We start from the raw sequence: 27756 nt of genomic DNA, 5'->3' as shown, positions 1-27756 counted from the left end.
TCCTTATTCAGGGTTACACAACTTCAGCCCTCCAGCTGTTTTTAGGCCTCAGCTCCCATCATCCCCAGCCACACTAAGCAGTAGTTAGGGATTACAGAAATTGTAGTCCATCATCTGCAGGAGGGCCGAAGCTGTGCAGTTCTTTTCTTAATCATCTAAAGATAATGTTCATTAGAAGTAGTAAAAACTAGGGATGTGCAATTTGATTTGACATTGAATCGGGTCAAATCAGGGGCGATTTGGGGATTCTATCTCAAATCAATTCACTCTCAAAATAAAAGGCCTGATTCAGGGTTGAGCAGAATCACCCTGATATGACTTGAATCAATTTGGATCATTTGAAGGCCATTTGGGGGCCAGTTTTTCTGGGGAGAACTGGTCTATCAATTGGGGTTGGCAGGTAGACTACCCCTCCACTCTGGACTTAGCACATCTTTCCACCTTGGAGGATTGGTATACCTGGTATACCCGTCCTCCGAGGTGGGCTGTTGCACCAAGTCTGGAGCGGAGAGCTGGTCTACCCACCAACCCCAACTGCTAGACCAGCTCTCTCCAGAAAAACTGCCATTTTGACGCTCATTTTCCCAGCTTTCCCCAGAAAAACAGGCCTCAAAATAGCACTCAGAATACTTGAATGGATTTGAGTGATTTGAGGTTGATTAATCAAGACAGTGTTTTTGACGAATCAATTCAGGTTGTTGCAATTTGATTTGAGATTGAATCACAAAATTTGATTCGTGCACACATCTAGTTAAAGCTTCTGAATTTAATAATAACTGTTCTGATTCAGCTTGGACACTTCTAATGCCAGCAGTTCATAGACACTAAAATAACATGGACAGGTGACCTTGGTGACAGGGTTATGGAAGTTTCTGCTGGTTATGAGGAAATCACTAATATTTCTATTCATTTCTTGAATCCACATTTGGAAACATGGCAGCCCTACCAAGTGAGGGAAACTGGTTACCGCCCTGCTTCTCTAGTCTAAAAATAGGAGACTGATTGATTTTATATCTGCTAATATGATTTTTCAATTACTTACAGCTCCAGAAGCACCAGATCGTCCCACTATATCGATGGCATCTGAGACATCTGTCTATGTGACTTGGATCCCCCGTGGGAATGGCGGGTTTCCCATTCAGTCATTCCGAGTAGAACATAAGAAACTGAAGAAGCTGGGGGACTGGGTGCCAGCTGAAAGTGACATTCCTCCTTCTCGTCTCTCTGTGGAAATTTCTGGACTAGAGAAAGGTAGAAGACCTTCTCGCCCCAGGTCACATGCTTTCTGTGGCCCTTGAAAATACTGTATTCTGTAGTGGTTTTGTTCCATGCCTTTTGCTATTAACATTAATGTCCATGCCAAGGAGAAAGGATCATTTCATTCATATATATATATGTGTGTGTGTGTGTGTGTGTGTACACACACACACTGATCCCGTGCATGGCAGATCTCGCGAGAGTTCGTGGGCAGAAACACCATGGTGATTAAGCAGTGGAGATTCCATATGCAGATAGGGAGGAGGAGCCTATGAGAGCAGAAGCACCATTGTGATTGGGCAGTGGGGATTCCATATGCAGATAGGGGGGAGGAGCCTGTGATGGTTAAGGTCAGTTGGAATGCAACTGTTACTGGTTGGAAGATGTTCTTGATTGTAGAGGAGAGGAATCTATATATGTATAAAAGGATATTAGGCAGGGGTCTGCGAAGAGAGGGGTCATTGAGGGAGGAAAGAGACTCTTCAGGAGAAGGAGGCTGCCGTTGTGTGAATTGGATGAGGAAACAAGATCTGTTAACTGAGGGATGGGGGTGGGGAGAGAGATGTAGGAAAGAGAGATGGAGATGGAAGAAAGACAGACGGGAAGAGCAAGTGGAAGAGAAAAAAAGAGGGGGAAAGAAGCAAGGAGAAGAGAGAAAGAAGGAAGGGCGAGGGATGGACCCCAGGCTGTCAGTGGCCTGAGGGGAACGAGCCACCATGACAGCATGTATTGGCAGCAAGCAAGGGCCCAGTCAACCACTGCTGCTGTTTGGGGCTACTGAGGCCATTGGTGAAGGCAGGCAGGCAGACAAGGGACGGGCCTGTGCCTGTCAGTGGCCTGAGGAAAATGAGTGGCCATGGCGGTGGTGGCAACAAGGAAGGGCCTGGTCAACCACTGCTGCTGTTCCTGTGAGAGGAGGAGAAGTGGGGTGAGGGTCGGGAGGTCTCTGGGGATAGGGGGCTGCAGCTTGGCCAGTAGGCACTAGCAATGCTGCAGCTGCAACCAAGAGGGGTGAGGAGGATGGAGTAAAGGGATGGAGGAGTGACCAAGAGGGGTGAGGGGGATGGAAGCAACTGGATGGAGGAGGAGCGTGGCTCAGGTGAGGGTGGAGAGCTCTCTGAGGTGTGGAGGACTGTGACATGCGGTGAGGGGAGCAATCAGGTACTAGCATGCAGATGCTCTGCACGGGTTAAGTTAGTTTTTATTAATTTATGTTCCAGGAAGGTGTAAATCCTGCAATGCTTTGTTGCATCGTGCAGTTGTTCTCTGGTGACCAAGACTCCTGAGCTCTTTGAACAGCATCTCATGCAAGCTACATGTTACATGCATACAGACACATACAAAAAGAAGCGATTGGGAGCAGAGAAATTGAGAGAAGGGGCACACGGGCCTTTCCCCTCCGTTTTCCCACTCCAAGTCACACATGTACCTCATTGGCTTCTCCCCCTACAAATTTTCAAGCAACTCTTTGCCTTCGCAAGCATGCTTTTTCAGTCTTGTGGGATGAAAGTGGAGAGGAGAGCTGGTCTGGTGGTAGCAAGCATGACTTGTCCCCATAGCTAAGCAGGGTCTGCCCTGGTTGCATATGAATGGGAGACTTGATGTGTGAGCACTGCAAGATATTCCCCTCAGGGGATGGAGCCGCTCTGGAAAGAGCAGAAGGTTTCAAGTTCCCTCCCTGGCTTCTCCAAGATAGGGCTGCGAGAGATTCCTGCCTGCAACCTTGGAGAAGCCGCTGCCAGTCTGTGAAGACAATACTGAGCTAGATAGACCAATGGTCTGACTCAGTATATGGCAGTTTCCTATGAAAAGTCATGGCAGAGGGGATTTGAAGCAGAGAAGCAGCTGGTGGCAGCTGGTGGCGAAAGATTAAGCAGCTCCCACCTGCTGGTTCTCTGCTTCCACCTGCAAAAGAGAGGTGGGGAGCGGCCGTCATTGCACATGTAAGCATGTAACATATACTGAGGTCATTCACACAAAAACTGTGTTCTACTCAGGTTTGGGAACTGTGTGTGATCCCAATTTTCGTTTTATGTGGAAGCAAGGTAGGAGAAAACCTGGGTAGCTTTTCCTCATACCTGGCTTCCAGACAATCACTTCTATCCAGGTGCTCCTCTTACCTGAGCTCCCAAACCCAGGTAAAACACAGTTTTTGATTATGTGAATGACCTCACTGTATTATGTGGCACTCAGTCTCCTCCATGCATCTGGAGTAAGGTAGCAACTGTGGCACATGACTATTCAGGTTGGCAAGAAATGAAGTCTGTGGGGAAATTGGCTGCTGCTGCCTTTTTGTTTGTTAGATTGTATGTCCCTTTGCCACCTGTTAACTGTGAATGGCTAATTTTTCAGGAAGAAGTATTATCAAAGTCATCTGCTTGTCTGTCTTCATTTTTTCTCCATTTCACACTCCAGGCATGTCCTACAAATTTCGGGTGCGAGCATCGAACATACTGGGGGAGAGTGAACCGAGTGCTGCATCTAAACCATATGTAGTATCAGGCTACGGCAATCGTGCTTATGAGCGTCCCGTTACAGGCCCATACATCACCTTCACTGACGCCATCAATGAGACAACCATCATGCTGAAATGGATGGTGAGCAGTGGTGACAGAATCTGGGTCTTGATTGAGAAGGGTGGGACACACTTTGTTGAATCCACAGCTGACAGTGAATAGGGACTGCACAATATTTGTCACAAGATTATTTCAGTGTATCACCAATCTTGAGTTGTGCTGTCGATTCGATGTTGACTCCTGGCGACCACAGAGCCATGTGGTTTTCTTGGTAGAATACAGGAGGGGTTTACCATTGCCATCTCCCGCGCAGTATGAGACCATGCCTTTCAGCACCTTCCTATATCGCTGCTGCCCGATATGGGTGTTTCCCATAGTCTGGGAAACATACCAGCGGGGATTTGAACCACCAGCAGCCTCATGCTCCCTAGGCAAGTTACTTCCCTGCTGCGCCATTAGAAGGCTCATCACCAATCTTGACTGGCTTAAAATATTAATATTTTGTATCACCTAAATTTCTGTTTCTTGTTAGCTTTATTTCTTGTTAGGTGCGTTTGACACTTCCAAACACATATTTATTTAGTACATTTGTATTCCACATGAGGATGGGGCCATAACTCAGTGATATAGTATACAGAAGGTCCCCATCATCTTCAGAAAGGGCAGAAAAAAATTCATGTCTGAAACACTGAAGTCAGAGTCAGTGTGGATAATACTGAGCCAGCTAGACCAATTGTTTCACTCAGTATAAGTTAGCTCCCTGTGTTCTTCTACCAATGAAACCCAAGATAGCATACATGGGGTTCCAAGGTGATTCTAAGCACTGATCTGCTTAGCTTTACAAAGTGGCTGTATAATACAATCTTGGGAAGGATTTCCTGTGTATTTTCCCATTTATTTTTCAAAAGACCTTTAATGCTAGATGGCCTGCTTTCTTGTTGGATTATTTATGCTGCTCTTGCTGTGGCTCCCCCCGACAATACCCCAATATTTGGCTGTGCTTTCAGTTTGTGAGGTGCAATTGATGTTGTCTTTTTTAATTTATTCAGTTTTATTGATTGTGAGCTGCCAGGGTGCCTCTATTGGCTGAAAGGTGACATACATATTTGTAACTAAATAAATAAATGAAAGTTATTTTATTTTATTTATTTTATGTAAATAAAATAAATAAATCTCTTTATTGAGGAGGGGGAGAGTAACTGGCCCTATCCACCCGCAGCACAGTACCTCCAGTGTCTGCTGCTGGTGTCTATCTTATGTTTCTTTTTAGATTGCGAGCCCTTTGGGGACAGGGAGTCATCTTATTTATTATTTTTCTCTGTAAACTGCTTTGGAAACTTTTGTTGAAAAGCAGTATATAAATATTTTTGTTGTTACAAATTTGTACGTCACCTTTCAGCCAGTAGAGGCCTCCTGGCAGCTCACAATCAAAAATTATTTATTTTAGAAGACTTTAGTACCAAACTGAAAGAACAGCCAAATATTGGGGTGTTGAGATGTGTGGGAATCACAGCAAAAGTAGCATACATAATACAACAAGAGAGCAGTTTATCCAGTATTAAAGGTGTTTCAAAACATAAAGGGTTTTTTTTAACTGCTTCTCTTAAAATCAGCAGTTCAGGGCCCCCTTGCCCAACCCTCCTAGGAGAGGGAGTTCCAAAGTCTTGGTGCCACAACCACGAATTCCCCCAGCAGATTATCAGGGCTGAATAGTTGACAAATAGGCTGAACTGGTATGGAAAATCCAAAAAAAGAGTAACTGAGTAAGAGAGAGGATTGGATTGACTGCGTATCCCTTACATCTGTATCTCTTGCAAGTTCCATCTTGTAAAGGTATTGTGGGGTTCTGGGGTAAATGATTCCCAATACCTTCAGCTGCTTTGCAGAATATGACAAATATTTATATACTGCTTTTCAACAAAAGTTCCCAAAGCGGTTTACATACGTAGAGAGAAAGCTGTTTTGATGAGCCTGCATGCTTCTGATAATTCTGCTTTTTACTCTTTCCTATAGTACGTCCCAGCCAGCAATAACAATACCCCAATTCATGGTTTTTACATCTATTATCGACCAACTGATTGCGATAATGACAGTGATTACAAGAAGGATATGGTAGAAGGTAAGAAACAATCATTTGGCTAGGTCCCAACTATTAATTGCCCAAAACATCTATACTGAGTAACCTACTTAAATATATGAAGAGGATGCCTTGGTTGGATGGGTCCAAGCTTCAGTTGCTTATGACTACTACATCAAAAGGGGTTTTACATCACCCCTTTCAGTAGGGTATCACAAAGTAATGCTAGAAGGGCTTCTCTCAACATCGCTGCATCAGTGTGGTAGAGAGGTTTCTTTCTGTTTTCCAGTAAGTATACTGGCCAACTTCCTGACTAACATGGTGCTAGTGCAAGGTTGTTGTACTAAACCTAGAACTTGTGTTCCAGACTAGTATTTTGCCAACACGGACATGTTTGCACTTGTGCAACAAGTTGTGGAATCTGTGGCGCACCTCATGTGGCCCCTGGTGGCACAGTGGTAAAAACTGCCGCCCTGTAACCAGAAGGTCACAAGTTCGATCCTGACCAGGGGCTCAAGGTTGACTCAGCCTTCCATCCTTCCGAGGTCGGTAAAATGAGAACCCAGAATGCTGGGGGCAATATGCTAAATCATTGTAAACCGCTTAGAGAGCTTCAGCTATAAAGCGGTATATAAATGTAAGTGCTATTGCTATATGTAGGGATGTGCACAGAACCACGGAGGTGTGGTCCAGCACTGGGGGGAGTGTGTCTTTAAGGGCGGGGGGGTAGCACTCCCCCCCCCCGCTGCTCTTCTCCCTCCGGCGCTGGACTTTCCTAAAACATTCTTGGGGCAGCAGAGTTCCTCCCTGCTGCCCCTGCCCCTGTCGTTGTCTTCAAAGTTAACAAGCAGAAAAAGCTGGCGCCACGCATGTGCATGTCTCAGCGCATGTGCCTGTCACCGCCACTGGCACGCGTGCACCGCATACATAATTGCGACGTATGCGGCGTGCATGCCGGTGGTGGTGACAGACACGCGCCGCGATGGGCACATGCGTGGTGCCAGTTTTGAAGACAACGACGGGGGCAGGGGTGGCAGGGAGGAACTCTGCTGACCCAAGAACATTTTTGGAAAGTCCAGCATGGGGGGGGGAGTACTACCCCCCCACACACACCCTTAAAGACACACTCCCCCACCCGCCGGACCGACCGGATTCCAGACCGGTCCAGAGGCCTTTTGTATGGCCCCGGACCAGTCCATGCACACTCCTACTCATATGTTGTACAGAGCACTTTTGCACTAGAGTGCCAGAATGCAATTTTGAAAAATCCGGTGGTGGTGGTGATGATGATGATGATTATGATTACATTGAGTACAGCTATGCGGTCTTCCTGCACTAGCACAACTTTGTTGCACAAGCACAGCATGAGGATTTCGGCCACTGTGTTTGTTTTATCCTTTAATAATACAGAGGTATGTTTTCAAGACTGGGTGATAAGGAAACAAGAAAGTGACAGGTGTGTGTATGTGTGTTGCTTCCTTTTCAGGTGACCGATACTGGCATTCTATCAGCCACCTACAGCCAGAGACTTCATATGACATTAAAATGCAGTGCTTCAATGAAGGTGGAGAGAGTGAATTCAGTAATGTGATGATGTGTGAAACCAAAGGTAATTCATGCAACAGGGTAGAGCCTTTGTGAAGAGATTCAGAAGACTAGAAATACACTGCACATGCATGATTGCAAGATACTTAAACAATGTTACTAATTAGGAGAGTAAACAGTGTGAAATGAAAGAACAGCAAGAGTTCTAGTGCGACAAACTCACTTGTTATATTACAGCCTTAAGACTAGGTCTAAGTCCCCAGTTGTCACTAGATCTGCACAATCAAATAGGCAAGATAAATCCATATCATGTCGCTATTACAGCCTAGTTTATGGAGAAACTGGAACTTAACATTAGCAGCTGTGTTTTAAATAGATGAGCAAAAGAGCCAGCTTAGTATAGTGGTTGGAGTGTTGGACTAGGACCAGGAAGACCCAAGTTCAAATCCCCATTCAGCCATGGAACTCACTGGGTGACTCTGGGCCTGTCAATTCTCTCTCAGCCTAACTTACCTCACAAGGTTTTTGTGAGGATAAACATAACCATGTACACCACTCTGGGCTCCTTGGAGAAAGAGCGGAATATAAATGTAAAAAATAAATAAATAAAAAGTTGATTTTGAAGATAAGGAAAAGGTGGCTTTCTTGGTGTAGATTTTTTTTCATTTGTTGATTTATTTTTGCGTGTATATACTGCCTTTCATCCAGAGACCCCAAACAGCTATACAATATTCAAACATAAAATACATTAAAGCCAAAAAAACCAATCATGTTAAAGTTATCAAAATAATCATGGACCAAAATATCCTTTACAGAAGCAACATTCTACAGCAGCACAGGACCAGTCAAAACAGAAGCAGCACCCCCGTAAGGTCACATAAAGACCTGCTTAAACAGCAAGAGCGCTCCTGCCCTACTGTGCACTTGTTCCATTACAAGGCAGACAGAACATCACACAGGATGTCAACCACTGAATAGCAATAAAATTATTGCAAGCAATAAACTGTGAATCTTTTGAAGCATTAGGTTCTGAGTACACATGTGGACCTTGTCACACACAGTCCCAACAACCGCAATTTCACTTCTCTTAAGTCGGGCAATGGAGACCTGACCTCGGCATATGCGGTTTTTAAAGGGTTAAAATCTGTGTATCCGTGGTCCCTAGATGGCCAAAAATGAATGAAGTCATTTCCGGCCACCATTTTGCTGAAAGGAGCCATTTTGTGGCTGTTTGCGGTGGGGGGGGGGATTTTGCAGTTTCTGGAGGACATTGCTGGACAGCTGCACAGCATGGCATGGTACATTATTTAATTACTATTTTCTGCCTTTTAAAGCTTTTTAAAGGCATTTTTCACCTCCAGGAACCTAACCCCCCAATTCCCATTGTCTCAAGGTCTTGTTATCCGCAGTTCCGTTATCCGCAGTTGTAGCTGAGAACGGAACCCCCTCGGATAACAAGGTCCACCTGTACTCAAGGGGTGGATTTCAACATTGTGAATCAATTGTTTATTCATGTTGTTTTGTTTAAGAAATGTATATGGCACCCTTCAACACAAGGCTCCCAAGGACATTGGGTTGCAATGCCTGGGCAAATAAAAAAAAAAGTCTGTGCTTGATGCCAGAAAGATATAATAAAAGCTTGAGGCAAGAGATATGAATGGCTTACCAGTGACCCAGTGTTTTGGACTTTTGTTCTGGGATCATTAATTAGCAGCTTGGAAGGAAAAAATCACTTTAATATGTTGAAGCATAACTTAGATAAATGGAGACCTTCAAGGGTAAGTCAGTGTGAGATAGAGGGATTGGTCAGAAAGAGAGAGAAAGTAAGGAGTGCAAAGTTACATGTGTAATATGAACAGATCTTAACTGCTTTTTTCTTCCCCCTGAAGCTCGTAAATCTGCAGGACTTCCTGGTCGCCTCCCACCACCCACGGTATCCCCACAACAGTATCCACCACACAACAGTGGCCATAATGCCCTTGGGGCAGGGGCCATGGTGGCCCGCTCCAGTGATCTGCCATACTTGATTGTAGGGGTGGTGCTGGGATCTATTGTTCTCATCATTGTGGCTTTCATCCCATTTTGCCTTTGGAGGGCTTGGTCTAAGCAAAGTAAGTGACTTTGTCAATACTTAGAACATACTTGTAACTCTTAAGGAGGAGGAAGTGAAAATTCACACATACTTTTGATTGAAAGTTATGGACTATGGCAAGTATGGAAAACTATGATCTTATTCTCTGGTCAGGCTGGATCAGTGCCAATTTGTGACTCATGAAGATGTGGACAAGCTGCTTGGAGCGTTACGGCTTACCACCTGTTTTCTTGACCCTTGCCCAACATGGCTTATACTATCTGGCAGGGAAGTTGTTGTGGAAGGCCTAGTAGAGATAATAAAAGCTTCCCTGAGGGAGGGCAGGATGCCTCTTTGTCTTAATGAGGCAATCATTAGACCTCTTTTGAAGAAGCCTGCCTTGGATCTCTCAGAGTTAAGCAACTATAGGCCTGTCTCCAACCTTCTGTGGTTGGACAACGTAATTAAGAGGGTGGTGGCCTCCCAACTCCAAGCAGACTTGGATGAAGCTGATTTTCTAGACCTGTTTCAGACTGCATATCAGGTGGACTATGGAGTCGAAACTGCCTTGGTCAGGCTGATGGATGATCTCCAATTGGGAATTGACAGAGGAAGTGTCACTCTGTTGGTCCTTTTGGACCTCTCGACAGCTTTCAATACTATAGTATCCTCCTGGAGCGTCTGAGGGGGTTGAGGGTGGGAGGCACTGCTTTACGGTGGTTCCACTCCTTCCTCTCGGGCAGATTCCAGATGGTGTCCCTCGGGGACTGTTGTTCTTCAAAATCTGAACTTTGGTATGGTATCCCTTAGGGGTCCATATTGTCTCCGATGTTGTTTAACATCTACATGAAACCGCTGGGAGAGATAATCAGGAGATTTGGTGCAGGGTGTTATCAGTAGGCTGATGACACCCAGATCTTTTTCTCCATGTCAACATCATCAGGAAAAGGCATAACCTCCCTAAATGCCTGCCTGAAGGTGGTGATGGCTAGATGAGGGAGGTACTTATTATACGGGGTCGGAACTCAGGAGATGAGCTCAGGACCACCTCATTTTTAATAGTTTTAACGTTGTAATTTTTTATTTGTTGTTTTTGTTGTATTGTTGTAAACTGCCCAGAGACTTGCATTTTGGGCGGAATACAAATATTCTGATACATAATTTCATGGTATTTCTGCTCACAGAATAATTCCTGGAAAACTTGTGTATTCTGCCATAACTAACATGCATATAATTAACATCTGATTTCCCAAAGTCATTGCATGAGCACTGAGACAGAGTCTGGATCAAGTCTGTGGCCTAAAAAGCCCATCTGAAAGAAATCGAATTAATAATAATAAAATAATAATCAATCAATCATCATCATCATCATCATCATCATCATCTATAACAACTGACAATAAAATTCAGCCATCCCAGGTCCTTGGGAAGGACTCAATGTCTGGATAAAACAAACCAGTCGATAACACCTGCCTGACTGTGTAAACAAGTAGTAGTAGTAGTAGTAGTAGTAGTAGTAGTAGTAGTAGTAATAATAATAATAATAATAAATTTGTAACCCAAGCCCAAAGATATTCTTTCCTGGCCATGTTGGTGCTTCCGCCTCATGTTTCTGTGGATTTGTCTACTGCATTGTTTCCAGTTATGCTTGTAGCTAATGTTGGGCCTGCATTCTTAGTGTAATGTGTGTATTCCTTCCTTTCTTGTTTCAGAGCAAACCATAGATCTCGGCTTCCCTGGAGCAGGGCTGCTGGTGTCGTCTTGCCAGTACACCATGGTACCTCTGCGAGGGGTCTCCACACCTCGAGCCAACGGGATGCGTTATGCAAATGGTGTGCATCTGCCAACACACCAGGGTGCCAATGGGCATTTCCCCTCAGCTACAATAGGATATCCTGGTGCAAAGCCACAGGATTACAGCCCAGATGAAGTCCATCAGGTAGCTTCTTTAGCCAGAGCAGATATTAGGTATCTTTATTTCTCCTGCCAAATGTGTCAAGCCAAGACCCCATGGGTAGCATGCCATGTGGAATGAGGAGGAAAATGCTTTGCCAGCAGTTTCCATCCCAGTCTCAGATGGGAACTTGGGGAGGTTCTAAGTCATTTTCCGTGTGTCTACAGCAAGCATGCACTTTTGTACCTGCAGGAACTCTCTCTAGAGCTTTGTAAAAATACTTCATATGATTTCATCTCCTTTCAGTCACTGACATGATACACAGTTGTACAGAGCCACAAGGCTGTGCCCTGGGGCTGCTGCTGCAGACTCTAGGAACATAGGAAACTGCCATATACTGAGTCAGACCATTGGTCTATCTAGCTCAGTATTGTCTTCACAAACTGGCAGCAGCTTCTCCAAGGTTGCAGGCAGGAATCTCTCTCAGCCCTGTCTTGGAGATGCCAGGGAGGGAACTTGAAACCTTCTGTTCTTCCCAGAGCGGCTTCATCCCGAGGGGAATATCTTGCAGTGCTCACACATGAAGTCTCCCATTCACATGCAACCAGGGCAGACCCTGCTTAGCTATGGGGACAAGTCATGCTTGCTACCACAAGACCAGCTCTCCTCTACTCTGAAGCAGGCCCCTCCACTGTTTGGAAGCAGTGGTGTTGCAAGCAGTGTCACCACAGTTTCCGTCATTCACGACTACTGGAATAAATATGCTAATGCTGCTTGTGAAACCACTGCTTCTGAACAGCAAAAGGACTTGCTTCCGAATCCACTGTGCATGATGTAAGCCACTGTATTTGACTGAGAGCCAATCTAACATATCCCTCATAAGCACCGATTGCTTCCCAACCAGCTCATCAAGTACAATGGCTGCTAGGTTATATGACAGCCATATTGGCAGTTCTTCCCTCCCTCCACACACCGGTAAACTTGCAGTCCAAATGTGCTTTCTAAGGCCAACTTTCTAATATCTAGTAAGGTCGTTCTTACGACCAATACCAGGGTGGGCAGGGGGGAAGGCAGGGTTCAACCTACCTTCCCCCAGATAATTGATCTTTGTTTCTTCAGCACACAAGCTGTGTGCCCACACAACCCATGCTGCAGATCAACAGAGGCTTGGACTTCTTTTCCCAGCCTCCAGGTATTCTACAAGGCTCTGCACAATGAACGCAGTGCCTTGGGGGATTCCCCCATCAGACTGACACTCTAGGCGCCCATCTCTGTCTTGAGTGTGCAGCCCAAGGAGACACATGATCCTGGCAGCTGGGTTAAGGATGCGCTGACGCCTTTAACCTCTGCTAAAAGCCAGGCTAAGGAGTGGGGTAAGGCTGGGCAGGAGCAACAGGATTGTTAGGATGTTAGCCCATTTCTTCAGCTTGCATATGACAAGTCAACCCAGGCAGCTCCTCATACTGTATTCAAAACATCATGCAGTAGAAATCATGATGGGCAACACTGTGAAAAATAGCAGGAAGGTACTGGGTCACAGACTGTGTTCACTCTCACATACAGTGTCAATATGGCACATCAAAAATAGCATCACATCAGGCACAGATCTCCCATATGTATGTTTGCACAGATGACAATTTAAAGCATGTAAGTTACACCTAAGCAACCTGCCTTTCTGTCCAAGAGCTAACAAATAGGTTTATGCAGCCGATCTAAGCTAGTTTGAGCAGCTTGTTCATAAAAACGATTTAGATAAAATACATAGTATCTGAGGTTGTTTCTGTATGCACCCTAGTGTCATAAAAACACAGCAGGAATTTGCATGCAGACCCAAAGAATCAATCTGCTGGCCATTTGGCCGAGGTGCATTGCTCCCAACACCACCACAGTTTTTTAGTGCTAGAAGCAGGCTTGTTCTGAATTCCTAAATTATCATTCTATAATCTCATGTATTGGCTTTCAAATTTGGATTGTTTTAAGCCTTATGGATTTGTTGATGTAGTGACAAGCCTTTCCCTTTTCTTAGCAGAATGAGACCAATGGTTTTCTGCAAAGGAGAGTGCTGCAAAATGGAAATATTCCAGCTGAACACCAAAGGTATGGCTTTAACCATGAGACAGTATATAGTGGCATATTAGTTAGTTAGTTAGTTAGTTGTATACCGCCCTTCCAAAATGGCTCAGGGCAGTTTACAATTAAAACAAACCACTAAAACAGTAAAGAGCTAAAACAAATTAAAAATCAATATAGCAATTAACAATTTAAAAACATTTTAAAACAACAATTAAACAATTACAGTGATCAAAAACCCCAAAATTAGGTTTTGAATTTTAAAATAGACCAGATATTAACCCCCAAAATTTAGGAAGCTGAGAAAGCTTGGGTGAAAAGATGGGTTTTCAGGTGTTTTTTGAAAATTGCCAGAGATGGGGAGGATCGTATCTCAGCAGGGAGCGCGTTCCACAATCTCGGGGCAGCGACCGAAAAAGCCCATCTCTGTGTAGCCACCAAACGGGTTGGCGGTAACTGGAGACGGACCTCCTCAGATGACCTCAATGGGCGGTGGGGCTCATAATGAAGAAGATGCTCTCTTAGATACCCTGGGCCTAAGCCATTTAGGGCTTTGTAAGTTATAACTAGCACTTTGTATTTTGTCCGGAAACCTATTGGCAGCCAGTGTAGCTCCATCAATAAAGGAGTAATGTTGTCTCTCCGAGATGCCCCAGAGACCAACCTGGCTGCCGCATTCTGAACCAACTGAAGTTTCCGGACTACGTACAAAGGTAGCCCCATGTAGAGCTCATTACAAAAGCCAAGTCTTTTAATTATGGGAGCCCATGCCGTATCTTATTTGGCAATCTGTTTTCCTAAAGCTTTTTTCCTCCTCCTAAATGCAGTGTAAGGGTCTTTCTTTGATATCCATTCTCCTGATGGTATAAGTAGTACTTATTCATTGTTTCTCTTAAACTTAAAAAAAAAGATGCAGAATCAAATAAATCAAGCTTGTTTTATGAGTGTAAGTGCATGACCTCCTCCTCCTCCAATCACATGACTACTCACAGGATATTGGGTAGCTTTTCCTCTTTGATGTTGATGGGGAAACTCCTCAAAAGGTACTATAAGTTGCCATCTCTGGCAACTTTTAAAAAGGTGCTGAAGACACATTTATTCACCCAGGCTTTTAATTAGATCCATGGTTTAAATTTTAATGCTGGTTTTAAATTATTTTAATTGTTTGATTTAGTTTTGATTTTAACTGTTAATTGAGTTTGTTTTTATTTGTTGTAAACCATCCTGAGCCATTTTTGGAGGGGTGGTATTTAAATCAAATAAATAAGTGAATACTATATTTGTGATTTGAAGCTTTGTAGAACTGCATCCCCCTGCTCTGACTGCAGACAGTTGTTTCCATCATACAGTGTGCTTCACCTGCTACTGTGGATACATTGTGTGTCAGGAAACAGGAGGGTCAGGCAAGTGGCAGCTCCTGCATGTGTCTCAGCAAGTTAGCTAGAGATAGAGCAGTCTCCTGCCCTACCCAGGTGCTGGCTGCTTAAAAATACATAGATGTCTGGGGCTTCTCACAGCTCTGTGGCAATACAGTCTCAGTAATTATGCTACTGGAATAATGTATAGGTTACATAAGCTTGTATCATGCTGGAGCACAGATTAGGAGATGGAAAAGGAAACTATGAACTCTGCCAGATTGTGTCCTCTCTTAGTTTCTTTGGTCAGTTTACATTTGAGGAAATCCGTTTCAGAATTTAAGACTGGTGATGGCTCCAAACTGCACCTTTCTCTTCTACTCAGGTCACCCAGTCCTGGACCAGAACACCGTTCTTTTCTCTATGAACTTCCTGATGACTCTACACACCAGCTGCTTCAGGCCCATGACAACTGTCTCCATCATCATCATGAACAACTCCTTGGCATGTGTCACTCAGTGTCACAAAGCAAGATGAGCAGCTCCACAATGGAAGTCATGAAGGATCCTGTCTTCCATACAGGTCAGTGGGACAGAGACCTTAGGAAGAGATCCTTGCCCCTTGATATGCATTAACCTTGTGGGGTGAATTGTTGCTTTGTAAAGATACTTTCTAGCTTCTCGAACTAATACAGGATGGGGGAGGAAGAATGAGAATTAAACTCACCCTTTCCCACTCTTACGAGTAATCCTATCATTTTAGCAGATGTAACTGTCACCATGTTTCTGATATTTTCATTCATATCTGCTTCAGCAGCAGCTTTTCCAAAATGAATTGTGCTGGAAGATCTAGCGGACAAGGGCAGCTCCAGGGTGCAAACATCCCCCTCATTTCTATTTCAGAAATCTAATATGTGGGACACAATCCACCCACCCACACATGCACTTTGCCCCTTCTATGCCTCGCCCACCCCCACTTTTTGTGCCACCACTGCTAGGAGATTCAAGCTGAAGTGAAATGAGTGTTTTGAAGAAAAATGTTCTGACCTAGGATAGACTGATTGTCCTTCCTTGTATTCCCCAGATTCCACTGGCTGCCTTGGTCTGGCGCCAGTTGAAGATGTAGAGAGGCCAGACTTCTGCCAGGAGAGAAGACAAGGGGACCCTCCAAATCCAGTGGACACTTGTTTGGGACAAAGCTCAGAGAAGCATCTGGACCGCCTGCCCCTGCATATTCCCTTAGAAACTCTTCCCAGCACCAGTTAGGGAACAAACTGCCTTACAGAGACTATTGTTCTAAACAGAGAAATAGCTATTTATTTTTGTATTACATCTCTATTTATATATTTATGCACTTGTAAATAGAGCTGAACGTGCCTTCTGTAATTGCATTGAGAGAAAAGGCATCGTGTGTAAGAGTCCAGGAGGGGATAATCAGGAGCTGGGGCAACGGCATGTGCCTTTGTCAGATCACATAAAAGGCAACTTCTGCTCTGCTTCTGAGAAGGCACCAGGGCTGTCTCCCAGCAACAGGATAAGCACAAGGCCAGGAGCCACATTCTTCAGGCGCAAGAAGGCGTTGTCTCTCAAGGACCAGACACCAGAAAAGTGTTGTTTTTTTCTCTCCCACTAGGAGGAATCTCACTGCAGATGCTGAATGAAACAGTTATAAAGTAGGTACAGTACTTCTCTGCATTAACAAGCAATATACACATGCACAGATTCTGTGGTAGTGTGCCTGTAATTAAACAAATGCCATGCTTCATCAACTAAAGACTCTTTCTCGCCTTTTACTGCTCCTCTTGGATTCATTTTTTTATAGCCGCCGGCATGACGTGCAGATTCACTTACCATGAAGACTTCTTGCTGCTGCATCCAAGGGATCTCCTTGAGTGGGCTATGATTCTCCACATGGGCCCTAAGGCAGGACTATGCAGATTAGTGATAGTTTTTAAGAGGTGCAGGATCACTGCCCCATCCAGTTATTTTAGGACAAGGAGAAACAAGAGTACTTTGAAGAAAAAAGCAGTAAACTAGGAGCACAAAAATGCTCCAAAACACACTTCCAAAAAACGTCGGGGGGGATAAAGTAACAATTAGAAAAAACTGTTGTGTTTCCGGCAATTTAGATACTCCCCAAAGGACAGTCCCTGCAGAGTAGGCAAGGGTGCTAACAAGGGTGGGCCGAGGTGCCCTTGGATGCAGCAGCAAGAAGACGACTTCACAGTACGTGAACCAAGGCTCCATTCTCTGTTACTAGCATCCAAGGGCATCACCTTGCGGTGGGGGACATACCTCAGCCCATCTAGTGGGGAGCCCCCTTGCCTATTCCAAAGGAAGGACCTGTTGGAGCACTCGCCTCCCAAATGCTGCCTGAGCAGAGGCGAAGGTATCCAACTTGTAGTGCTTGGTAAAAGTTGAGGGGGCACTCCAGGTAGCTGCCCTGCAAATGTCTGGGACCAGGGCATCCGTAGAGAATGCAGCCAAGGTAACAGCCGCTCTGGTCGAATGAGCAAATTACTTTAGTGGGTGCCCTAAGGTTCTGAGATTCATATTTATCATATTTTATCATAAGCCAGGGCAATGCACGCTTTTAGCCACCGGGCTATGGTGGCGGAAGTCACTGCCTGACCCGTTTTGAGGCAAAAAGCATATGAATAATGATTCTGTAGTTCGAAAATGTTTTGTGCATTTTATGTAGGTTTTTATGCACCTACATACATCCAGCTTGTGCCAGGATTTTTCTGATGGATGAACCAGATTTGGGCAAAAAGATGGTAAGATGACATCCTGAGACATGTGAAAAGGTGAGGCCATCTTGGGTTGAAAAAAGGGGTCAGGTATAAGTTTCACAGAGTTTTCTGAAAAAATGCAGAGATGTTTGTGAACTGATAGAGTCCAGAGTTCAGACACCCTATGTGCTGAGGTAACTGCCACCAAAAAAGCAAGTTTTAGGGACATTATGGTGCAGCGGGGAAATGTCTTGATTATCAAGCCAGAGGTTGCCAGTTCAAATCCCCACTGGTATGTTTCCCAGACTATGGGAAACACCTATAACGGGCAGCAGCATACTGTGCTGGAGGAAACAATGGTTAACCACTCCTATATTCCACCAAAGACAACCGCACTCTGTGGTTACCAGGAGTCGAAACCAAATTGAGACACATCCTTCAGGTGCAAGAAGGCGTGTCTCTCAAGGACCAGACACCAGAAAAGCATCATTTTTATCTCTCCCACTAGGAGCAATCTTACTGCAGATGCTGGATGAGATGAGATGAGATGAAGGCCTGTGCCTTGTGCAGTTTTAGGAGGTTTGGCGTTAAATGTGTCGGGTCAGAGACTGGGCTCTGGATTAGATTGTCTAGCCAAATGAGAGATGCTCTGGTTAGCTTGGAGGTGGCTGCTGATGCTCTCATTGCTAGGGTGGCGGAGTCATGTGCCCTTTTCAGAGCCACCCCCATGTGCCTGTCTGCAGCATCTTTAAGATCAGGCTCACTGCCGTTGCTCAACACTGAATTAGAGACCATTTGCACAACTGGAGCATCTGGAAGCCACAGGCAGGAGTTGAGGGCATGCGCTCTCTCCTGCTGTTACTCCCCTGCAAGTGGTACTCAGAGGCATCCTGCCTTTGAGGCTGGAGGAGACCTATAGCCCTCAGACTAGTAGCCGTTGGTAGACCTCTCCTCCATGAAGTTATCCAAGCCCCTCTTAAAGCCATCCAGGTTGTTGTTGTCTGTCACCGCATCTTATGGCAGAGAATTCCACAAGTGGATTGGGCGTTGTGTGAAAAAGTACTTCTGTTTTTTTGTCCTAGATTTCCTGGCAATCAATTTCATGGGATGACCCCTGGTTCTAGTGATGTGAGAGGGAGAAGAATTTTTCTCTATCCACTTTCTCCACACCATGCATGATTTTATAGACCTCTATCATGTCTCCCTGCAGTCTTTTTTTCTAAACTAAAAAGCCCCAGGTGTTGTAGCCTTGCCTCATAAGAAAGGTGCCCTAGGCCCCTGATCATCTTGATTGCCCTTTTCTGCACCTTTTCCAGTTCCAGTTTTGGACATTCAAAATTCCTCCCCCCTTCTTTTTGGAAGGAATAGGGTTTTTTAGATATTGTTGCAACTTTGTTATTTGAGGCAGAAAGGTTCCACTCTAGAGTATAAATGGTTTTGGACATCAGGGGTGCAAAATCAGTTGACTGAAAAAGCCTCTGGGGGGCATCAGAGTCCTCTGGCTCTTGACCATCTGACCACTCTCCTTCCTCTTGGTCTGAGTGGTTAGGGTCAGCTCCCTCCAGGGAGGCCCCAGCAGCCTCTGGGTTATCACCCACTGGAATTGGTTCTTCATCTAATGGGATAAGAAGAGTGAGTGTTGATGGGGTTTTTTTGCCTGATGTGTGACCATGAGTTTTGGGCATGGTGAGTCCATAAGTGGATGCCTTCCGTTGGTTGAGCAGAATTCGTTTTAGGAGAGTATCCGCCAGGCGGTCAGATGAAGAGTGAGTACGTTCGGGTGTAAGATCTGGCCGTCGTCTTGTGTCAACAGATCTAGACGCCGAGGTAAGTGGTGATAACAGTTCCTGGACAGTCTGCGTAGCCGCGGAAACCAAGGTTGTCTTGGCCACCACGGGGTAATCAAGATCCCGTTGGTCAGTTGAGAGAGCAGACGTGCCACTACCCTGGGTATCAGGGGGAGTGGGGGAAACATGTACGGAGTCTCTTCGGACCAGTTCAGCTGAAAAGCATCCCCTAGAGAATGAGCATCGTGGCCTGCTCTCGAGCAGTAACGGGAACATTTTGTATTCGTGGAGCAAGCAAAGAGATCTATGGAGGGAAACATCCACCGGCCGAAGAGCGGGGTCAAGACTTCTGAATGTAGTTCCCATTCGTGCTGGTGATCTTTCAAGAAGACCCGACTGAGGTCGTCTGCTAATACATTCTCCAGGCCTTTGATGTGTACTGCCGTAGGGGAAATCTGGTGTTGGATGCACCAGTGCCACAGTTGGACGCTGAGGGCACATAGGCTCCGAGACACCGTTCCGCCCTGACGGTTGATGTATGCTTGTGCATGTGCAGTTGTGTTGTCGAGCTGGACTTGAACAATCTGGCCTTGTATGATTGGAAGAAAAGCACGTAGAGCCAGAAAAACTGCTAGTAGTTCTAGGAAATTTATGTGTAGTAGGGCTTGTTGAGGAGACCACCTGCCTTGGATCTTGTGGCCGTTGCAGTGGGCACCCCAACCCTGTAGAGATGCATCTGTGGTCAGCCAGATAGTAGGGGAGGGATTTTGAAAGGGGACCCCACTGAGCAGATTGTCTCGTCGTGTCCACCAGGTTAGTGAACGAAGGACTTGAGGAGGTATTAGCAAGCGTTTGTCTTGACTGTCCTTGTATGGGTGAAAGACAGAAAGGAACCATAGTTGAAGCTTTCGCATCTTTAGGCAAGCGAAGTGTATAATCGCATTGCACGAAGCCATCAGCCCTAAGAGGCGTTGGACGGCACGGGCCGGTTGGGTAGGTTGATGTTGGAAGAGATGAATCAGGTCTCCAATACAGTTGAACCTGTCCTCTGGTAAGAACGCTTTCTGTACTCTGGTGTCCAAAATTGCTCCTACGTAGGAGATAACTGGAACCGGTTGTAGATATGACTTTTTCCAATTGATTTGAACCCCTAGATCGTGGAGAAGATCTTTCACATAACGGATATGCGAAAGTAACTCTTCTTTGGTTTTCGCTGCCAGAAGCCAGTCGTCTAGGTATGGATATACAGCAATCCCTCTGGTATGCAGGTGCGCAATCACTACAGCCATGCATTTCGTAAAAACCCTCAGTGCGGTAGACAGTCCAAAGGGCAATACATTGTATTGGTACACTTCCTGTCCGACGGTGAAACGTAGATATTTTCAGTGGCAAGGCCAAATACTTATATGAAAATAGGTGTCCTTGAGGTCCAGCGTTGCAAGCCACTCTTCTCCTTGGAGGAGAGGTAGGATGTGCTGTAACGCCATCATGCGGAATTTTTGGACGCGAATGAATTTGTTCAGGCGACGGAGATCCATGATGGGCCGTATACCCCCATCCCGTTTGGGAATTTGGAAGTAACGGGAGTAGAACCCGTCTAGCCTGTCTGCCCATGGCACCGGGGCTATTGCCCCTTTGCAAAGAAGATCCTTCACCTCTTCCTTCAGGAGATCCGATGTAGGAGTGAGCTTCATCCCCATAAACCGAGGAATGGTCTTGAATTCGAGTGCATAGCCTGAGCTCACAATTTTCAGGACCCATTTGTCTGATGTTATATGGTGCCATGCGGGGGCATGGCTGGCCAGTCTGATGGTTGGCTGGGACGGAATAGTCGGTGGTGAGGATGGTACCCCCGCTGGCTGGGAAGGGGAGAGAGGAGGAGGTGTCAATGGGCAATTGCAATTTTCAAAGACGCTTTTGATTGTCCTGCGTCTTGGAACGTTGGGGTTGAGAAGCTTTATGCCTCTGCTGGTAGGCACGCTTTTGATATGGGGTATATGGTTTTCTGAAATCCTGGCGATCTTGGGTTCGATAGTTAGGCCGGTATTTTCCATAATTGGGCCGATATCTTGATGACTGCCCGGAGGATGATGGGGCAGCGGTGAATGTCTTTGCCGTGAACTTGGATTTTTTTAACTGTTCCATTGTGGTGTCTGTGGTGGTGCTGAAAAGACCTGAGCCATCGAAAGGGAGGCCTTCGATCTTTTCTTTCATGTCCATCTGGAGGTTAGTGGACCGCAACCAAGCATGCCTGCGTAGAGTGATAGCCGCTGTCATGGCCCTGGACTCGCTCTCCGCTAGGTGTTTAGAGATGCTTAGCTGGCGGCGAGTTAGATCCCCAGTGTTCTCCAAGGTCTGGCGGAATTTAGCCCTAAACTCATGTATAGGCAAAGTTTCCATGTCTTTCTCCAAAAGTTCCCAGAGACCATGTGTATACTTGGCCGTGCAGGCTGCATAGTTGGCCACTTTGATCGAGAGGCACGAAGTCGAATACACTTTCCTGCCTAAAAGGTCTAGTTTCCTGCCTTCTTTATCCGGAGGAACTGTATGGCGTCTACCTGACTTGGAAGAAGTAGCGCAATCAATAACAAGAGAATTGGGCGCTGGGTGCTTCAACAAATATTCATTGTCTTTATCTTGTACTCGGTAGAGGCTTTCAAGTTTTTTGGAAGTCGGCGTGGAGGTGTGGAGTACCTCCCAAGCACATTTAGCGGCTCTAGTGATCACTGGTAACATGGGAAGTGCTACCGGGGCGGTAGATTGAGATTGAAGCATAAAGTTGTATACCGGATCGTCTATTGTTGCCATAGGAGAGCGAATGTCTAGTCCCAGGGAATCTGCCATCACACGGATGTGCTTATGGTAAGCTTTTAGCTCATCATTTGGAGACACATACGTGGGTGGAGCCACATCCACCGGAGGATCTACAATGTTACTGTCCTCATCAGAATCCGACTCAAAATCGGACGAACCATAGTGTTCAGAGGGGGAGCAAGGAGACGGTTCATTTACATTCGTTTGACCAATGGTTTGTGTTTCTTCAGTGATGACAGATGAGTGTGGCAAGGCATCTGTTTGAATAGAGGCAGATTTCGTGCTCATAGGAAATGTCTGTGAGGCGCGGTGAAACAGTTCTGGGCAGTTCGTCTGGGTAGATACAGTAGACACAGAACACAGTGGCAATCGTTGAGACCCGGTGTCATCAAACACATATGGTTCTCCAGGTGACGCTGTACCCATGGGATCCTGGGGGTATCCACAGGTGTGCCATGCTAGAGGGGAGCGCACTTGGCTGGCGGATTGTGGTCTGGAGGAGTGTGCTATGGAGTCTGAAGGTTGAGATGGGCCTGCATCTGTTGGCAAGAAACCCTTAAAGGTAGAGGTTGTCCATCTACTCGACGTCGAGTCCAATAACGAGAGCAGTGAGCGAGTCGCTGATGGTAGAACATCCTCGGCATCGACGTCTATGATCTCAAAAGCAGGAGGTGGGCAGCGTGGCGTCACATGAGAAGTAAGGACCGGGGTGTGCAGTACAGTAGCAAGACCGACCGTCGGTGTAGAGGGCGAAGCCGAGGCCAGCGGGGTCAGAGCTGGTGATAGAGCCCGTGCAATCGGCATCGAAATCGACGTCGAGGCAAGCATTGGCTGAACAGCAGGAGTCAATATCGAGGGAACCGTCGATGTTGAAGGAGCGGTCGATATCGAAGGATTTGTCGGCATCGACTGAGCTGTCGACATCGAGGGAGCAGGTAGCGCCGACTGAACGGTCGACATCGGTGGCGCTGTAGTGGTCGATGGAATCCCCGACGTTGATGGTAAAGCTGACGACTTCGATGATTGTGAAGATTGTACTCTTGGTGGAGATGGAGTACGAGGAGGCAGGTCTGGGGATCTCCGACGTTTTCTAGGTGGAGAACCATGCCGATCTGCGTTTCGACGCCCAGAAGGAGAGTCGGTACGTCCTTTTGAACAAAGATCCGGTCTCGACGGGGAAGATGAAGAAGATGTACACGGCGTCGATGTTGATTTCTCCGGTCTCGATGTCAGTGTCGGCAACTTGGATGCACGCGAAGGAGCTGGAGATTCCTTCGACTTAGAATGTTTCTTCGGCATCGAAGTAGGTTTCGAAGAATCAACTTTTTTCGATATTGAGGAAGACTTTCGGTGGCGGCTCGACGTTCATGGAGGTGCCGACTCTGCTCTTGGGGCAATTTTGAAGACGAAGTTGATGTTGAGGGACGAGGAGTGCCCGGAGTGGAGGGGCTCAGGACCTCGTCATAAATAGCAGCCCGAAGGCGTAGCGCTCGGTTTTTTCTCGTTTGCTTCGAGAAAGAGAGGCAAATCTTGCAGGAGGCGACATTATGTTCCTCACCGAGGCATAATAAGCAAAGGTCGTGAAGGTCTTTGGAGGGGAGTTTCGCCCTGCAGCCTTCACACCATTTAAAAGATCTTTTCTCCTCAGTCATTTTTAAGCTCGTAGTTGAGTCCGTTCCGAGGTCGAAGAGCCAGGATCGTCGTCAGTCAGTCCGCGTCAAGAACCAGGAAGTGCCGAGAAGCCAGTCCGAGTCGAAATCCAAACAAAGGTCGCTTTCCAGTCCGTCATCAAAACCAAATATCAAACAGTAAAAGATGAACTCTTTTTTAATATAGAGAGGAACTTTCCGACAACTGAGGCGGCAGACCGAGGTCCAAACGCAAAGGCGGTCGGAAAAGAACTGAGGGACTTCGCGCCAAAGACACGCCTTATATAGAACGCTCAGCGTGGGGGCGTGGCTTCGGCGCTTCGACAAGCTCAGGCATGGCTACCGCGTGACTCCTGCGCAGGCGCAGAACCCATTCTTATGGATATCGACGGATCTCGATCCAGATTCTGAGCTTTCAGAGGAATGGGTACTCTTTTCTCTCTGTTTTGACCTAGACTCCCCTTTTTTGTGTGTTTGTGCTTTTTCTTTGCCTTCTCAGGGGCTGGGGTCTCAGAAACAGAAGAAGCAGCACTTGAGGACAGTGATTGCTCACTTCTATGCCTTTTTCACTTTTTAGATATTAGTTGATCATAGTGCTCAAAAGAATGCGCTAACAGTTCCTCAAACAAAGAGCGCAAGGTAGGTGGCATATCAGAAGGCATTTGCTCAAGGGGTTGCAGTGTTTGAGCAGGCTGGGGTAGGCTAGATCTCCCTGAGGGTCCCACAGGAGGGGGTTTGAAGAATAAGAGGGCCGAGCTCACCAGTTGTGTGGCTGATCCAGCTGCAGTGTTCCTGGTCACCATGGTTCTGGTGGACGCAGTTTTTGTTGCCCCGTAGGCCCGATCCTGCGCTCTCAGTAGCCGTTGTTTTCTAGGAGGCTGCTTTGCCTTTCTCTGGGGCTGAATCAGGAATATTGGTGGTGAAGCGTGGAGGCCACCAGCACTTGTGAATGGCCACCAGAGACCAGGATTTCCTCTCTGCTGGGGTCTTTTTTGAGAAAGGCAGGAGAGGTTCCCACGTGGTCTGCCAGCTTCGTGAAGCAGGTGGACACCGCAATGCTAAGTTACTCGAGGGAGCTGGTGGTGGGTGGGAGCAAATTTAGAGCTTGGGAAGCCTCCTCGCTCAGACAAACACCTGATGGAGCAGGCAGACTCTGCTGAGCACCGCCTGGCAGCTATTTGGCTGGTCACTTAACGCGCTCCTTCCCAAGCTTCCCTCTCCAAGCCTCTCGGCAGCAAGCTCCGGAGTTTGTTTTAGGGCAGCAGAGAGCTCAAGAACGCCTCTCGTCAGCTGAGCAGTGGGGTCGGGACCTGCAGAGCCAGATTGCCTGCTTGGGAGCGGAGTCCTCCCTACAGGACACTGACACCTGCTGTCCTCACAGGGGCGTGACTATAATAGGGCAAGGGGAGACAGTTGTCTAGGGGTTCACTGCCTCCTGGGCCCCACAGAGGCAAGTCACATGACTGACTCCCCCAGCTGCACACCCACCCAGGCTTCCTTCAGTTGTATTCATCCTCTGAAATTGATGTGAGTGTTAAGACCTGGAGCTACCGGGGGGGGGGCATTTTAAAATCTTGTCTCTGGGCCCACTCCAGCCTTGCTACACCCGTGTCCTCACTTTTAAAGATGCCTCTTGCCACCCCATCTGGCGGCACCTTCCACCATTTGAATCCGTTTGACAGTCCCACAAACTGGTTCGGCTTTGAATCCATGCACGAATCTCGATTCATACACATCCCTAGTGGAAATTAGGTTTAGTAGTGCTAATATGATCATCAGCAATTTCCATAGAAAGGAGCCAAACATGCAAACTATGAGTCATCCAGCACCATTATCTTTCTTACTACAATCATTTCATTTAGAAATTTGATTTCAAGTGATGCAAGAAAGAGAACTTTGTTATAATAATAATAATAATCGACCACCTGCTGAAATTAGTTGAGGACAAAAAAAGGGTTGATTTATATAAATCAAACCAATATGTTTTACCAAAGTATGAAAGATTACTTTGCAAATCTGAAAAGATGTTACCAGCTCTTTAGCTGTGAAAATTAGCAGTCATTGGGACTTGTCAAAGAACGTGTTGGATTATTGACCTATTTCAAGGAGCCAGCATCTGCAGCAACACTGCATTTAATTGCAGAGTGAATGAACTTTGACCATAGAATCTGATCAAACAAAATAGTCTGCTTATAAACATTTATCTACAACACAATTCCAGGTTCAGTACTTTACATAGAATGGAAAGGCTTGCGTGAATTTGCATGTTCCTTGGTATTACTAAGGAGAAGGCAACTTAATTTATAAATACTTGGCCCAATCTAAAGATACTCGTGGGGGAAAACTGCACCAATACTTTGTAGTACTCGAATGTGGGCACACACTTGGATCTGTGTTAAGATACAAATAGCCAATCTGGGAGAACAGGCTGCCTATCCACATTGCATTATCATTGTGCCTGTTTCAGCATACTCAGCACTCTTAATGACTATATCATTTCTGGAGACTCTTAATCAACTGTCCAAACCCAGTTGGAGAAAGTGAATATGAGATACATGAGATTGCCACCAAATTTTCCTCATAGTGGCTCTGTGCCTTCCAACAGCTGCATAAAAGTCAGAAATTGAACAGGTGCAGGTTTCACAAGTCACCACATTCCTAGTGCATCTTCATGCACTGTTAAAGACGTTACTTGCAGGTATTACAAGTGCAGAGCTGCTAAGAACAAAAAGAAGGGGGCAACAAAGTCCAGGGCAAGCATACAGAAGCAAAAATCCCAAGAACTCCAGTGGGATTGACTGACATATACAATTAGAACAAGGGAACTACACAATAGGGGTTTAATCCAGCGTCGTATCTGCTTGGAATATAGATTGAGATGGTGGGAAAATGCGGCCATCCTTTCTGCTTAAGAGAGTGATTTCTTCTTTCAGGACTTCAGCTTCTTGAGCCTGTAGCTGTACCAAAGCAATCAGCTTCTCCCTCTCCTCAATGTCTACTTTGCGCGGCCCTTGGAATTCTGCTCCCTGTAGAAACAAAAAACAGAGATTCCCCTTAATTGCAAAGGAACCAATGGGATTAATACACTAGCTTCCATTTTTTTCAGTACAGAACATTCTCCAGATCTTAAAACTGATTTTATGACTCAGGCAGATCACCTCCTTTCATTTCTGGGCCTAAAGGAAATGGCTTTCTCTGATGTACATTTCACAGCATTTGGTCCCTCTGCACCCTTGTCCTAAGGAGGTCCGTTTGATTAACTATAGTGATTGAAATGCAGGTTTAAGAACATAAGAACAGCCCTGCTGGATCAGGCCCAAGGCCCATCTAGTCCAGCATCCTGTTTCACACAGTTGCCCACCAGATGTTGCTGGAAGCCACAGGCAGGAGTTGAGCGCATGCCCTCTCTCCTGCTGTTACTCCCCTGCAACTGGTACTCAGAGGGATCTTGCCTATAGCCCTCCAACTAGTAGCCGATGATAGACCTCTCCTCCATGAAGTTATCAAAACCTCTTAAAGCCATCCAGGTTGTTGGCTGTCACCACATCTTGTGGCAGAGAATTCCACAAGTTGATTATGCATTGTGTGAAAAAGTACTTCCGTTTGTTGGCTCTAATTTTTTGGCAATGAATTTTATGGGATGACCCCTGGTAATAGCATTATGTGAGAGGGAGAAAAATTTCTCTCTATCAAATTTCTCCATACCCTGCATGATTTTATAGACCTCTATCATATCTCCCCGTAGTCTTTTTTTCTAAACTAAATAGCCCCTGGTGTTGTAGCCTTGCCTCGTAAGAAAGGTGCTCTAGGCCCCTGATTATCTTGGTCGCCCTCTTCTGCACCTTTTCCAGTTCTACAATGTCCTTTTTAGATGTGGTGACCAGAATTGTACGCAGTACTCCAGGTGTGGCCGCACCATAGTTGCAGACCATAGCACCAATGCCCATATAAGGGCATTATAATATTAGCAGTTCAATCCCCTTCCTAATG

At 46.0% G+C, this 27756-nt stretch overlaps 2 protein-coding genes across 12 annotated transcripts in view; one reads left to right on the top strand and one right to left on the bottom strand.

The window, feature by feature from the left end:
* BOC (BOC cell adhesion associated, oncogene regulated) overlaps positions 1-16558 on the top strand; it is a 98143-nt gene extending 81585 nt beyond the window's left edge. For 8 of the 9 annotated variants that reach the window (XM_053309933.1, XM_053309934.1, XM_053309938.1 and 5 more), the window contains 9 exons: positions 1045-1251; positions 3673-3854; positions 5787-5892; positions 7337-7459; positions 9285-9506; positions 11179-11405; positions 13387-13457; positions 15171-15367; positions 15869-16558. In XM_053309933.1, coding sequence (XP_053165908.1) covers positions 1045-1251; positions 3673-3854; positions 5787-5892; positions 7337-7459; positions 9285-9506; positions 11179-11405; positions 13387-13457; positions 15171-15367; positions 15869-16050 — 1517 coding nt within the window. In that variant the 3' untranslated portion in view covers positions 16051-16558. The remainder of the gene's footprint in view (positions 1-1044; positions 1252-3672; positions 3855-5786; positions 5893-7336; positions 7460-9284; positions 9507-11178; positions 11406-13386; positions 13458-15170; positions 15368-15868) is intronic. The other variant, XM_053309942.1, reaches the window with a different exon arrangement.
* A 9393-nt stretch (positions 16559-25951) lies between these two features.
* CFAP44 (cilia and flagella associated protein 44) overlaps positions 25952-27756 on the bottom strand; it is a 96135-nt gene continuing 94330 nt past the window's right edge. For all 3 annotated transcript variants that reach the window (XM_053305872.1, XM_053305871.1, XM_053305873.1), the window contains one exon: positions 25952-26792. In XM_053305872.1, the coding sequence (XP_053161847.1) occupies positions 26607-26792 (186 nt within the window). In that variant the 3' untranslated portion in view covers positions 25952-26606. The remainder of the gene's footprint in view (positions 26793-27756) is intronic.

Source organism: Hemicordylus capensis, chromosome 3, assembly GCF_027244095.1.
Source record: "Hemicordylus capensis ecotype Gifberg chromosome 3, rHemCap1.1.pri, whole genome shotgun sequence".
Taxonomy (NCBI): domain Eukaryota; kingdom Metazoa; phylum Chordata; class Lepidosauria; order Squamata; family Cordylidae; genus Hemicordylus; species Hemicordylus capensis.
This window is presented reverse-complemented; position numbering and strand designations above follow the sequence as displayed.